The sequence below is a fragment of the Diachasma alloeum genome, unplaced genomic scaffold, assembly GCF_001412515.2.
Source record: "Diachasma alloeum isolate Michigan unplaced genomic scaffold, Dall2.0 Dall_scaffold_00277, whole genome shotgun sequence".
Classification (NCBI taxonomy): Eukaryota; Metazoa; Arthropoda; class Insecta; order Hymenoptera; family Braconidae; genus Diachasma; species Diachasma alloeum.
Genome location: NW_021680416.1, coordinates 803,103 through 817,024, shown reverse-complemented (window position 1 = coordinate 817,024; position 13,922 = coordinate 803,103). Strand labels below are relative to the sequence as shown.

The 13,922-nt window shown below is 35.0% G+C and overlaps 3 protein-coding genes across 7 annotated transcripts in view; 1 reads left to right on the top strand and 2 right to left on the bottom strand.

Moving 5' to 3' along the window:
* Positions 1-870: 870 nt before the first annotated feature.
* Positions 871-6,534, bottom strand: LOC107038056 (uncharacterized protein C9E9.15). 3 transcript variants are annotated; one of them, XM_015256930.2, is made up of 4 exons: positions 6,397-6,534; positions 5,038-5,197; positions 2,984-3,320; positions 871-1,414 (listed from the first exon to the last, which is right to left on the bottom strand). In XM_015256930.2, exons 2-4 carry the CDS (start codon positions 5,130-5,132, stop codon positions 1,202-1,204), a joined length of 645 nt encoding a protein of 214 aa, XP_015112416.1. In that variant the 5' UTR covers positions 5,133-5,197; positions 6,397-6,534; the 3' UTR covers positions 871-1,201. The 3 variants fall into 3 exon arrangements, with proteins under 3 accessions (XP_015112416.1, XP_015112415.1, XP_015112417.1); XM_015256929.2 differs by having other exon boundaries at positions 5,038-5,185; XM_015256931.2 differs by having other exon boundaries at positions 2,984-3,290; positions 5,038-5,185.
* On the top strand, positions 6,290-9,370 carry LOC107038057 (DNA-directed RNA polymerase I subunit RPA12). The gene is made up of 3 exons (XM_015256932.2): positions 6,290-6,550; positions 8,716-8,938; positions 9,255-9,370. The coding sequence occupies exons 1-3, from the start codon at positions 6,415-6,417 to the stop codon at positions 9,277-9,279; spliced, it is 384 nt and encodes a 127-aa protein (XP_015112418.1). The 5' UTR covers positions 6,290-6,414; the 3' UTR covers positions 9,280-9,370.
* A 760-nt stretch (positions 9,371-10,130) lies between these two features.
* The window catches only part of LOC107038124 (venom dipeptidyl peptidase 4), a 567,343-nt gene continuing 563,551 nt past the window's right edge, over positions 10,131-13,922 (bottom strand). For all 3 annotated transcript variants that reach the window (XM_029126098.1, XM_015257032.2, XM_015257031.2), the window contains 2 exons: positions 11,486-11,697; positions 10,131-11,408 (listed from right to left, as the gene is read on the bottom strand). In XM_029126098.1, the coding sequence (XP_028981931.1) occupies positions 11,313-11,408; positions 11,486-11,697 (308 nt within the window). In that variant the 3' untranslated portion in view covers positions 10,131-11,312. The remainder of the gene's footprint in view (positions 11,409-11,485; positions 11,698-13,922) is intronic.

Below are 13,922 nucleotides of genomic sequence, written 5' to 3'. Positions count from 1 at the left end.
TGTCAAATGATTCTATAGTGAGACCATCTCAAGACTCGAATTCGTTTTGAGTCCGGGGTTAATCAAGGTTTAATCAGTATCTAGCTGGGATTTAATCAGAGTTTTTTCAGGATTCAGCTAGAGTTTAACCCAGGTTCTGTCAGAAGTTAGGGTATTGTTTTATCAATTTTTTGAGCCATGACTCGAAATGAGTCAATCGAGCCATGACTCGAGCCATGATCGATTTTGTAAAAATATCAATTTTATCGAATCTGCATGAAAAATTGAATTTTAATTGGTGTCAACGAATTTTTAAAGTATTCATGGAAAAATTCATGAAATTCGATTGATCCCTTTTAAGAAAAATGAAGAAAAAAAAATGAAGAAAAAGACTGTATACATACATATAGACACCATCTCAAAATCACTAATTTGGGCTTTTTAGGGCGTATTCACTTACCTTAATCCACAAATTGGAAAATTAAATTTGAGCGATTGCAAAGCTAATGAGAAAAAAATAGAATTTACTATTAGAAAATTCTGTGAGTGTTCCATCGATTTTATTGAAAAATTCCGCAGTTCATCTGCGCGCTTTTTCTTTTTCAACAGGAAACATTTTATTTTAGAAAAGCAGAACTTTTTTTATATATAATTTATTACATTGGGATATTTTCAGTAGAAATTTCCCGGTTCCAATTTTTCAAGTTTTTTTTGTATGTTTTTTTTACTGACAGGGGAAAGAAAATAAAGTCAGAAAAAACAACAAATACATATCGAGATCAAATTCTACTGTTTTTTTTTTTTAATACAAAAGCGCAACAAAGCTGTAGAATAGAATTTATATTAGAATAGAATTGTTTCATGCGTAAATTCCTGATCAATTGCACATAATTTCTTCATTCATTAATAATTCCTTTATTCGTTTATTTGTTTACAGGGAGAAGCTTATTTCGCTCCCATTATTGATTCCCTTTCAATCATCCATAGTGTTTCATTTTCCTTATAACAAGTAATTTAATGAGTAATTACCAGTATATTTAAACAATAGAGTACATAATTCCAAAGCTCCTCTCATATTTTCGTGTTGACGTTGTGTTTTTCTATTTCTAAAATTTCATTCTTTGTCCAACGAACAATAGAAAGAAATAATCTGGAACAGACAAAAGAATTCGAAACACAGGAGGAGCGTTAGATAGAAAAATAATGGTGTATCCTTGTGCATCTACGTGGTTGCAACAATTGTCTCGACTTCGAGTGCTGACACTCCCTTCTGTTTAAATGCCGAGTAAACACCCCCGTAAACTTGGAGGCCAAACATTGTTATCCTCGCTGTATCCAGAGGCTCTCCGTCTGGTTTTTGACGCCCCCGGAAGTATGGTTTGAATTCAACGAGGGGAAGAGTTATCGTTGAGAATTCCTCGGTCGATAGTGGCACCTGATCAAATGATGATTTCTCATTAATCAGCAGTTCAATAATGAATTAGTTAGTCATACCTAAGACCCTTATCTTATCTTCGCTATCAAACATCGGATTATGTTCATGTGAATGAATATTCATTCATTCATGAAAAACAAAATGTTGAAAATAATTTTTTTTTCATTAATCTGAATTAAGGCGCGGGTGTACTATCTTTCGAATGTTATCTCGATATTTTCTTTCATCTTTCGTCATCTGAAATTGTCAATTAAGTCCTGCATCATGGAGAAGTTTTGGAAAATTATGAATGAATAATAAAAAAAAGGAAAAAATTCTTAATTTTTTCAAAGAACATTTTTAATTTATATTCAGAATAAGTTGAATAACAAGAAATTGAAAAATGTATCTGATTTACACTGACAAGTGGCGGCCTGTCACCCAATATCATGCAGGGGGAAGACTGATTTCGTAAATCTTTTCCCACACTGCACAGAGACATTTATTACGGAAAAGGCTCTTTGAAAAAAGTTGCAATATTTTGGAGAATTTTTTAATCACACTTTTATCACATAAAAATGGCAGATAACTACATACCACTATTTTGAAAATTGAGATACCTAGCTGTCACTTCCCATGAGGAGTTAGTATTTTATTATCTACCATGGAAACTGACAGCTAATACATAATTTGCCGCAGCGAATCAGATATTTGTAATTTCCACTTTTTTCAACTCATTCTGAATCTCAATTAAAAACGTTCTTTGAAAAAGTTCAGAATTTTTTATATTTTTTTTGTCATTCTATCATAATTTTTGGGAATTTTTACATTTTTTGGGTACATCTCTGAATCAATTCAGATGAGTTTAAAAAACTTACTAAAAAATCATTATTATTTACGATAAAAGGAGACGTCATCGTCAAATTACAAGATTTCTAATTAATTATTAATCCAGTCATGAAGAGTGCAGTAAAGAGTAATGAGTAAATGAATATGAAAATAGTATATTTCAGCACGTGTGGGGCAATTTCGTCTTTATCGTGTGTGGGGTTTACAGCATGAGCCGAAGGCGAGTGATGTAACCACACACGTTATGGACGAAATTTCCTAAGTACTGAACAAAATTTTATGTCACGAAGCCTGAAACCGGCTGAATTAGACACGAGACGCGAAGCGTCGAGTGTGTAATCCAGTCGGTTTCAGGCATGAGTGGCATAAAAAATTTGTCATCACGCTGTGCGAAAAAGTAACTTTTTAGGCAAGCTTCGCGTGCCTAAAACGTCCCTTTTCCACACATTGTGATGAAAAATATCGTTCGATACTCGTGGGAAAAGTGTTTTTTGGCTCGTGGGAGGTTTATAGCACGAGCCGAAGGCGAGTGATATAATCCCACTCGCCAAAAAACACTTTTCCGCACTCGTATGGAAATATACTATTTTGATTAATTAAAAATGAATGTAAATTAATTTGAATAAGAATGAAGTAAAATGAAAATGATTATCGACAAATCAATTGACTTTCTAAATTAATTAGGAGTAATTTTTAAAATAGTTAGGAAGAATGGATTGTTTCTGAAACACATTTATCTACCGTAAAAAATTGTTCGTAAGAGATCTCATTATTAGCGCTGAGTCCTTTATGCCTCAACACGACTTTATAATGGTCATTGGCACCCTGTCCTCGACACTTGATCTCGATATTACGATATTCCGTCAAATTCCAGACCGTTGGAACTCTCACACCAGCAAAGCCAGCTCCATTTGGTTGTGGATTCAAAAGTGTAAAGAAAACAGCTCTTTGAAATACTTGAGTCTTTTGAAGTGTTAGCGCAGCCTTCGACATTCCCACTGTCCTCACTGTATCCGATATCTCACTCCACTGGTCCACGTTATCCGCTCTTGTGAAATCAAATAGCGTTATGTTTTGCCTGTTTCAGAAAGAACAAAAGGGAAATAAAAAATTTTGGATGAACTTGTGGATAATGGAGAACCGGGGGTTTGGTGAATCGTCTTGTCAGTGTGGATTTTCTAGGCCAGAAAGTTTGAAAGAAGAATTCGAAGAGTGAGAAAATTTTTCTCCATTGAAGAACAAGTTTTATTGTTTGAGAATTTGATGAGGTTTGGACTATGAGCGGTGCAATCGAAAAAGCGGGGAAAATTAATGAAGAAAAAAAATCACGAGTGAGAAAGATCATTAGAAAATTGAATTAAATTGATTGATTAACTTTAGTGGAAAATTATTGGTTTCTTACCGATTTCATTTGAAAACTCCGCGGTGTTTCCACATTTGAGAAAGTTCAATGAAAAAATAGTCAGTAGAAAAAAATCAATCATGGAAAAAAAAAACCCGAACTGAGGGGTCACAAGGGTCAAAATAAGGGTGGTAAGGGTCAGAATAAGGGTCATGAGGGTCAAAATGAGGGCCATAAGAGTTGGCGAGCGGAATGAGCAGGGGGCGTAGCCCCCTAGTAAAATATACTCATTCAAGTATTTTTTTTCCGCGATAGTTTTGTGCCTTTCTGTGCACATTTGAGCTGTCAATAGTAGGGTAAGCTACCCAGTAGATGGACACTGCCCTATAGATGGACGATTTACTTTTGGATAGGGAATTACGCAAAAAAATACTGAAATGTGAATTGTTGCTTTGAATTTTCACTAACTGTCGTGATTCTTAACCACTGAGTGACGATTTTTTTTTGATCGTTTTTTTTTCAACTGCTAAAAAATCCGTCCATCTACTGGGGGCCTATTCTCGAAATATTTCCGTGCGCGGAATCGACTCCGTTGACGGAACGCCTATATGATTCCTATACGCAATTCGTCTACGAAGCCACTTCCGTGCACGGCAATATTTCGAGAATAGCCCCCCTGGGCGGTTTTCTTAGGCGTCCAGCGAAGGGTCGTAAGGGTCAAATCCGTGTAATATTACAGAAATTTAATATTGATGGGGATTCCTGTCATGGAGTAGGACATACACGCGCAGAGCGCGCTGACTAATCTAGTAGATTAACCCTAGTCTGGTCACCTGACGGGAAAATGCGACTTTAGTCACATTCGCGGGAGAGTGCCGCCGTGTTATTTAGGCTCCAGCGTTGCCGAATCCACTCTACACTTCCCGGGCGCGTTTCGCGAGTTCCCAGCAACGTCGCGCAACAGGCAATTTCATTTAACACGGGAAAAAATTGTTCACCTGTTGGAAATCATTTTTTTTCTCCCAGAATTAAGGATACAATATTGAAAAAAAAATACTAGAATTTTCCAGATACTTCAATTGACGAATTCAATTTTTCTCAAATTTTTCCGGTCAACCAGTCGATGGCAAGGTGAATAAAACGACGTGTTGCGGCAATTCCCTCGCATGGTGACCAGCCTAGGGTTAAAAATAAGGAAAAGGAGAGAACGAAACGAGAGACATTTTCTCGGAGTCGTGAAAGAGGGGTCAAAACTATATGCCTTTCGAGACTGAGGCAGTACTGAAAATTTCTATGTGGTTTTAGAGCGAAACGATCCCTCAAAGTACAGTCTCGTTTGAGTTTCGTGCGCACCCCTATAGAAGGGACCAAAAGTTTCGGTACTTCGGATAATGCAGCGGATTTGGAAATTTTAATGCGAGGATTGTCTAGACGACAAAATATGGAGACTCACGCTGATGTAGATTGAGCCAGGACTGTCATCATCATGGAAGTCGCCAAGATTTTCGAAATTCTCATTTTTGATTGATGGAGGAGCAGTGCAACCATCGCAGGGACCCTCTCCCTAATGAGATCAGCAGGTGAGAGATCCTAGCCTAGAGCTGGTCAATAAACTAAAAGTTGAGAAAATCTTTCCGCCGTTCGATGTAAAAGTCTTATTCGGTTTTGGTAGACAATGCGTACCCCTGCCAGATACCCTCCTACACGGAGAGAAATATTCAATAAAAATTACCAGAAAAAAGACCTAAAAATTAAGTTTCGAAACGTAATCTGGGGGCGAAGTAAAATTCAATAAAAAGTGTCAATCGTCACGTAAATTCTACGATCTGTTCCGTAAAAATTACTCATCCGTCCGACGCCTCACGGCTAGCCAAGAGTCACCGTGAGGGGGAGATTTTGACACGTTCCGTAATTTTTCTGGAACTTTTCGTAAAAATTCTTAAACATCCAAGAATTTTCATGTTCTGAGGCATAATAAGTCTTGAAGTTTCTGTTAGATTTTACAACTTCCAGAAAAATTACGTGACTTTTTCGTATTTTTTCGGTGACAGACCCGAAATCTTACTGAACGTTTCAGATTTATTCTCTTATATTCCTATAGAAATTCACTGAAAACGATTCTCGCTTGCGGATTACGTGAAATGTTTCGTAATTTTTCTTGAATATTTCTCTCCGTGCACGTTTGAAATCAATCGCGCTAAACCGCGTCACGCGTAGAGATGCAAATGTGTCACACGACCCGTCATTGACGGTTCCATGACAAGGCGTTCATGACGGCTGTCACAATTCCCTCACCCCCTTCTGTGACCGTCACAACTTGTCAAGAAAAAATGACAGTCATTTTTCATCTATATAGATGAAACTTTATTTTTTTCTCGGTCAATTTTCAGTTGAATTCCTTTTGTATTGGCCTAATCCGCATTTTGAAATGGAAATGACGTTTTTTTTCCATCCATATAGATGACACTATTTTTTTTTATTCATGACCGTCACAAATTCAAAATTAGTTATGACCGTCATTATGCAACTATATAGATGGTTTGACAACAATTTGGTTACAAATGATTTGTGACAATCGTTTGTAATTGGAAAATTTGTGCGTCACATGACCGTCATTTTTTAGATGGCGTCATATGACCAAAAAATGACGGTCATTTTGCATCTCACGCGTGTGTGATTCAATTCCTCCGTTCCGCTCGTCCAAAAATCACAGGAGGTGTCACGTGCTTCAATATGGCGGTTTCGCATCATAACAGTGAGTGACTGTGACTGATCGTGGATTCAAGTGCGGATTATTTTGTCGATTACTCACGGATTTTTCAATCGGATTATGGCACTCGACGGGGAGAGAGTTTGTTTCAATAGTCCTGCCGGATTTTGCTCCGACTGCGGATCGATTCTGCCACTGCTCGGTGACAAAGGGGCTGTGAAATGCTACGCGTGTGGAAGAAGTTGGGGACCTGAGGGTGAGCATTCTGCATTGCATTTGGTTCAATTCCATTCGGAAAAACAATAATTATGAATTAATAAATGAGGGTCTAGTGAATTATTTTCATCTTTTTTTTTGTCGATTTGCATTGTTAAAAAATGCTGGATAAAGTTGATGTAGGGAGGGGTGGGGTAAAAAGGGCTCCTGATTTTTTTTAAATGTTAATGACTCAGTGAATTGCTGTTGATGAAATGGGCTTTTTTGCTTTCGAATGGAAGCTTTGTAGGGGAGATTGGGGTAAAATGGACACTTTAGACTTTTTTAAAATTGTTCGTAACTCAACAAAAAATTTATCAATTGTTCTTTGTATTGAAAAAGAACTTATTAAATTTTATCAACATTTCAACCCCTCATTAACATTTTTAAAAAAGTCAAAAGTGTCGGTTTTACCCCAACCTCCCCTAATTGTTGATTTTGACGATCTTCTAATTTCGCCTGAAAATGACGTAGAATATCATGAAATGTGAAGATATGATGTTTTTAGAAAATGTGTGTATGTATGATCACATGTGTGTGCGAATTTTTCGGAAAATTTTTATAAATCTTCACAGGAAAAGGACTAAAGTTGAAGCTAAAAATCTGAAATTTCGTCACATAATTGGTATCACTTTGGAGCACTTCTGGACGCAATTTCAGCTCAATCGATCAAGTAGTTTCCGAGATACAGAAATTTCTGAAAATTCGTTTTTCCTCAATATCTCGAAAACTACGTGACTGAGATGATTTTTTTTTACGTCAAAATATTCCTTGTGATAATATCTATCAAATCAAATCACAATATTGCTGTGTAACTAGGGTCAGATTGGTAATAATCGGCATTTTTCCTTTTTATGAGAAAATCGTTTTATGCACGATAATTCCCGAAAAAATTTAGATAGGATATTGAAATTTGGTCAGATTGTAGCTCTTATGATATTACAGAATGGGATGGTGGGTAGGCGAAATTGGACAAGTGGTTTAGAAGATATTCAACTTTTTGTGAAAAACTGTTTTGCTGAATATGTTTCAAACTACTGGTCCGATTGATTTTATTTTTCTTTCCAAATACTCGTCTTGTCGCCCTCTATCAAGATCAATCAAGATGTGAATCCGTTCACAAAAAGTTTTCGAGATATTCGTGTTTTTCTAATTTTTTCAATTGAGAGTTAATCGGCCGTTTGATAATACGCGTAAAACTTGGAATAAACACCTGAGATTCTGGCTACTCATTAGTATTACTGAGTCACACTTGTGTATACAATTTTGTGTCGATCGATTCAATACATCCTGTTATGGAGAAATTCATCCAAAAATCGTTTTTTCTAAAAAATCATGTATCGTCATTTTATCGATTATTTTCGCCTCTGTGGGCTTATTCTTGAATTGTTTTCCCATGGAAAGTCCAAGTTTTCCTCTTTGTTTTGAGCTTAGGCGGAGCTCGATTGATAAACTTGTTTCTGAGATATGAATTTTGGAAAAAAGTCAAGTGTCCGTTTTACCCCACCTTAGGGATTTGCACATCTTGTAAATTTTTTGTTAAGAGACAGTTTGACTAAAATTTTACGGATTTTTGTAACTGAAATTCCACAATTTGATGGGAAAATCCATAGAAACTAAATGTGAAAATTTAAGAAAAGAATAAACAATTAAATTAACTGTGATTGTGAAAATTAACAAAGTGAGGGAGAAATTAATGGAAACACCTCCAGTTCAATTACTCCATGCATTAGAATGTTTCATAGTGCAGTAGTGGAGTTCTTTTGACAAAATGTTTTTAGACGAAGTTCTTTTAAAAGAAGTTTTTTAGCCATGAACCCGCGAAAATTTTCTCAGAAACTCATAAAAGGTCTCTTGACAATTCCTCCCGAGATGGTGCATAAAACACGTAATTGGCCCGTTAAAGACTGATTCATGAGTTAATGACTTGAATGCAATGTAATATCTTCCCTTGAATTAGGTAAGTATCTTATTAACGAGGCATTTTACGGGGGAATAAATGTCAAAAGATCTTTTTATAGCTCACGAAATTGCTTACAAAAAAGGTATTCTGGTAATTTGGTCTAAGAAACTTTCATTAACGAGATAATTCCATACTCATGTCAGTCCCTTTTATTTTTTGCACTTTTTAATTAGGTTTTGATAATGGTGATTTTTCTTTTCCAGTGTTTGGAGACATGGCAATGACTTACATCCTCGAAATGACTGATCTCAATGCCTACGAAGATACAAAAGTAAAGGAGGAGGACGACAAGGATGAAGAGGCTGAGGGCCCAGTAGTCGATAGAAAATGCCCTCAATGTGGTAACGATAAAATGAGTTATGCCACTCTTCAACTGAGATCAGCTGATGAAGGGCAGACGGTATTCTATACCTGTACCAAGTGCAAGTAAGTGTAAAAAACAATTGATCATTCAATTTACTTCTCAATTAAAAAAATGGAAAATTTATCAGTGAAATTCCAAATTTTAAAGAATTGTAATTGTCTATTCATCGAAGAAACGAATTACTTTAGAAGAAAATCTTTCAACACTTTTTGCAACTGAAAAAATTCCCAGTAGGAAGAGTCTTTTGTCATCGTCGTCCGAAATTATTCCTTAAAAATATATTCACATTATTTATAATTTCATATTTTAAAGAATGGGAAAAATGAATATTTTACGTTTTACTAATTTGTTACTCATTTATCTTCATTTCTATTTCAGATTCAAGGAAACAGAAAATTCCTGAGCTAGTTCAGTCACCGAAAATTTCCCCCCTACAATGTTTTATAAATTGTTAAAGTTGATAATGAATAAAAACACTTTTTTAATAAGAAAAACTGCATTTTCTTTCCGCTCAACAAATAATGAGTAATGGGTGGACACGCGTTGTCGTCATTCTAGAATTGTGCCATGGAGGAAGAAATGTAATTAAAAAACCTATCGAATTCGTTAGAAAATTCTATTGAATTTTTATTGCATTGTTCGATTAGTTTTTGGCCGATTCTATTGAAATGTTCAGTAGAAAAAGTCAATAGAATTCAATTTTTCGATATAACTTATTCTATTAAGATATTTTCTATAGAATTTCCTCGGCTCAAATTTTCTAAGTTTTTTTGTTTGATTTCCTTGATGAGAAGAAAAGAAAAATAGAATGAAAAAAACTTAGAAAATTTGCGTCGAGCAAATTCTACAGAAAATTTATGAAAAGAATAAGTTATATGGAAAAATCGAATTCTGTTGACTTTTCTATTGAACATGTCAATAGAATCAGTCAAAAACTAATAGAAAGTTTAATCGAAATTGAATAGAATTTTCTAACGAATTCGATAGGTTTTTCTATTAAATTTTTTCGTGCATGGCTCGTTTCTTCATTTTGTACTTTTATGTCTTTCGTCATCGTCTTCCAAAAATTATCGATTAAAAATACAATTTCATACTTTAAAAAATCAAAGAACTGGACATTTTGCGTTTTACTACTTTGTTATTTAACATTTTTAATTTTCCTCTCAGATTGAAGGAAACAGAAAATTCCTGAGCTAATTCAATCACCAAAAATTTCATCCCCACAAAGTGTCATAAATACTTGAAGGTAATAATGAATAAAAACGTGGTTTTTAATAAAACATAGAGCTTTATATTTTCTTTACACTCAACAAATAATGAATAATGGGTGTACAAGCTTTGCCGGATTCTATAATTGTTCTCGTCTCTGTCCACCTTCCCCTCTCTTCATCAACAATGTTTTGCCCCTGTCTAAATTGTTTGAGATTTTGAAAAATTCCGTTTTATGTACACGAATGTCAGAGATAAAACATCAACCATTATCCTTCATTATTCAAATTTGACATATTAAATTTATCATAATCCACTCTTACTCAGTTTTTTTTTCATTTGAAAAAGAAAATTGATTTTTGCTGGTGGTCCTTGTGATTAAAAACTCTCTTCATTATTTACGATAAAAACTATGATAGTCCTGGGGTATTTACACTATCGTGTTCATTATTATAAAGAACATTATTAGTACCTTGAACTTGTAAATCTTAACAATCTTAAGGTGATAGATATGCTATCTTAAAGAGTTGAAACATCACTCGTTAAATACAACAAGGAAATGACGTTTTGTCCTCAATTTTAAAAATCTGCGGATTATCAATCATTCAGAATGTTGAATTCCCCCAAATTTCTATTCATTTTCTTGTTCCATTTAACTCTAATCACAAAAGAAAAAAAATAATCAATACGAATTTCTGTAATCTTAATCCTAAAACATATCGAAATAACTCCATAATTAGTGAAATGCACATTAAATCAAGAATAAAAGTATCTCCACTGAACTGAATAAAACGAGTGCATGAGCGTGCTTATTCCAAAGTCGTCTGTAAGTACATAAATCCATTTTTCTCGAATAACCCACGACAATTTGACAAGATAAAATGAGGTCACAGGACCCATCAACATCATTAAGCTCTTTTGTATTGATAACAAATTTGATTCGTATTCTCTGTAATAATTTTAGTTCATTAAAAAAGTTGTTCTCCATATCATTCCGTAAAACTCCATAAATCACTCTTGAAAAAACGTTCTATTTTTAATTAAAAATCTTGACAATAATCATCGTATTCCCTACACTCTGGATTGATATTTACATGAACACTCATATTACAATATTGTACATAAACTTTTGTACAGGATCGTCGTTATTCTCATTTATTTACAGACAAGTCGAAGGTTGAATGTACTTTTTCTGTTGAATTTTTATCGTTGAAAAATTTCTCGCGATCATAATTTTATCAGGCAGTCGTCGAGAAAATTCTCCATTGAGTGGTAGAGGTGCGACCGTGATTGAGCGATGCCATGGTCCTCGTCGGTGTACGTCTGGAAGAGAGCAAAAATCTCAAGTAATTGTTTTTAACAATTCAGGATGTTATCATGATAAATTTCCACTCTGGTACCTGCTGTCTGAAGAGTATATCCTTCTGCTCGAGGACTTTGGCAAGCAGAAGTGACTGCTGATAGTGCACATTGTCGTCGAGAGTTCCGTGAATAAGGTAGTAGCTATTAGATTTAATGTTCTCTACTTTGTTCAAAAGTTGGCCCTGCTCGTAACCGTTTAGATTGTCGGAGACTGTTGGTAGGCCCATAAAGCGCTCTGTGTAAATGGAATCTGGGGGGAAAAACATTGGGGTATCACTTAGCAATTGTTGTTTATTTATTCTGTTTTGGCGGCTTGTTATCTTGGGTAATGGGTGGAACTCGATGGAGGTTTTTTGGGGGAGAATGGATTGCTTTCAATTGGAGCGAACGGTTGAGGAAATTGATGAGAAGCAATTCGGGAAAGTTCTCAGAAGGTGAGTAATGTCTCCCCCCCCCGTAATTCGTTGCTGAATATAAAATAAATATAAAGATTGAAATAATTTGACTTTTAATTGAATTGTTATGAATAAAATTGGGAATTCTAGTTGCTCAGGAATGTTTGAAAAATAATTTTTCTCATGTTAAAATTCCAGATTCTCACGTTCTTTCTATTGAGAAATTATTGAAATCACAAATCGTAATTGTTTATTTATTTTTTTGGAGGGTTGTTATCTTGGGTAATGAGTGGAACTCGATAGAACAAAGTTTTTTGGGGAGAATGGATTGCTTTAAATTGGAACGAACGGTTGAGAAAATTGATGAGGAGCAATTCGGGAAAGTTCTCAGAAGGTGAGTAATGTGGCGCTTTTTTTGACTGAAGTTCTTTTAAATATTTATCGTTAAGCCTCCGCGCCCCCGTCAATTCGTTGCTGAATATAAAAATAAATATAAAGGTTGAAACAATTTGACTTTCAATTGAATTGTTAGGAATTATTTTAAAAGTCTGAATAAAATTGGGAATTCTAGTTGCTCAGGAATGTTTGAAAAATAATTTTTCTCATGTTAAAATTCCAGATTCTCACGTTCTTTCTATTGAGAAATTATTGAAATCACAAATCGTAATTGTTTATTTATTTTTTTGGAGGGTTGTTATCTTGGGTAATGAGTGGAACTCGATAGAACAAAGTTTTTTGGGGAGAATGGATTGCTTTAAATTGGAGCGAACCGTTGAGAAAATTGATGAGGAGCAATTCAGGAAAGTTCTCAGAAGGTGAGTAATGTGGCGCTTTTTTTGACTGAAGTTCTTTTAAATATTTATCGTTAAGCCTCCGCGCCCCCGTCAATTCGTTGCTGAATATAAAAATAAATATAAAGGTTGAAACAATTTGACTTTCAATTGAATTGTTAGGAATTATTTTAAAAGTCTGAATAAAATGGGAAATTCTAGTTGCTCAGGAATGTTTGAAAAATAATTTCTCTCATGTAAAAATTCCAAATTCTCACGTTTTTTCTATTGAGCAATTATTGAAATCACATTCGTCTTCGGCGAGCGCTACCTTCCCAACAGTCAAAGAACACTTTTCCTCCGAGTGTCGCACCCGATTTTTTATCACAATGTGTGGAAAGTGGGATTTTGCGCATAATTTGAAACCTCGCTTTAAGCACAAGTGATGAAAAAAAATTTCCACTGAAATTTCAGGTAAAAGTCTTGCAAATTTCGAACAAGTAACATTTCCACTGAAAATTCACGGAATTTCGTAATTGAAAATTTATAATTTCATGGAAAAGTTTCTGGAAACTGTAAAATTAATGAAAAATCAGGAAAATCAGAGAAATCTCACCCTGAATTCCAGATTCTTCTGAATTATCAGAGAATTCCTTCAAAAATGCCTGGAATTCCTAGTATTTTAGGGAAATCCTCTGAGAGTTCACGGGAATTCGATGGTAAATATTAATATTCACTTGAAAATTCATGTAAATTGTGGAATTTCTGTCTGCCTGCCACTAAAAAATTGGGACTTCACTTCAATTTTCAGAGAAATTTGAAATTCCATTGACTTGTTCCCTGAAATCGAATTCAAGGTCTTTTCTCGGAGAATTCAACCAAATTTATTTAACCCTGTGTTTGAAATTCCCATGGCAATAGAGTGCTGATGAAGATGTGAACAAAATAACTTCCAAAACATCTCCAAAGTCCCGATCCCATTACTCCCCCCAATTTCAAACCCCAATAACTGCGAGATATCCGCAAAGTCAACACCGACAGTTTGGAATTTCATTCGCTGCCAGTGATCCCGACCTTTTACAACAATTTATCCAACAATTTATTTCCCCTCATTGGCAAAACTGAACGGCCGTTAATTACCTCTCAATATCCGTGTTCATCGAAAAAGCAATTTCCAACTAAACGTGACAGTATAATCGTATTGTGGACTGATGGAAATGAATCAGCGGAGTAAATGCGATTTAAACTGGAATATCGAATGTCAACTCTGTCCATAATTAGAAAAAAAAGTGTTTGACTAATGCCCAGCT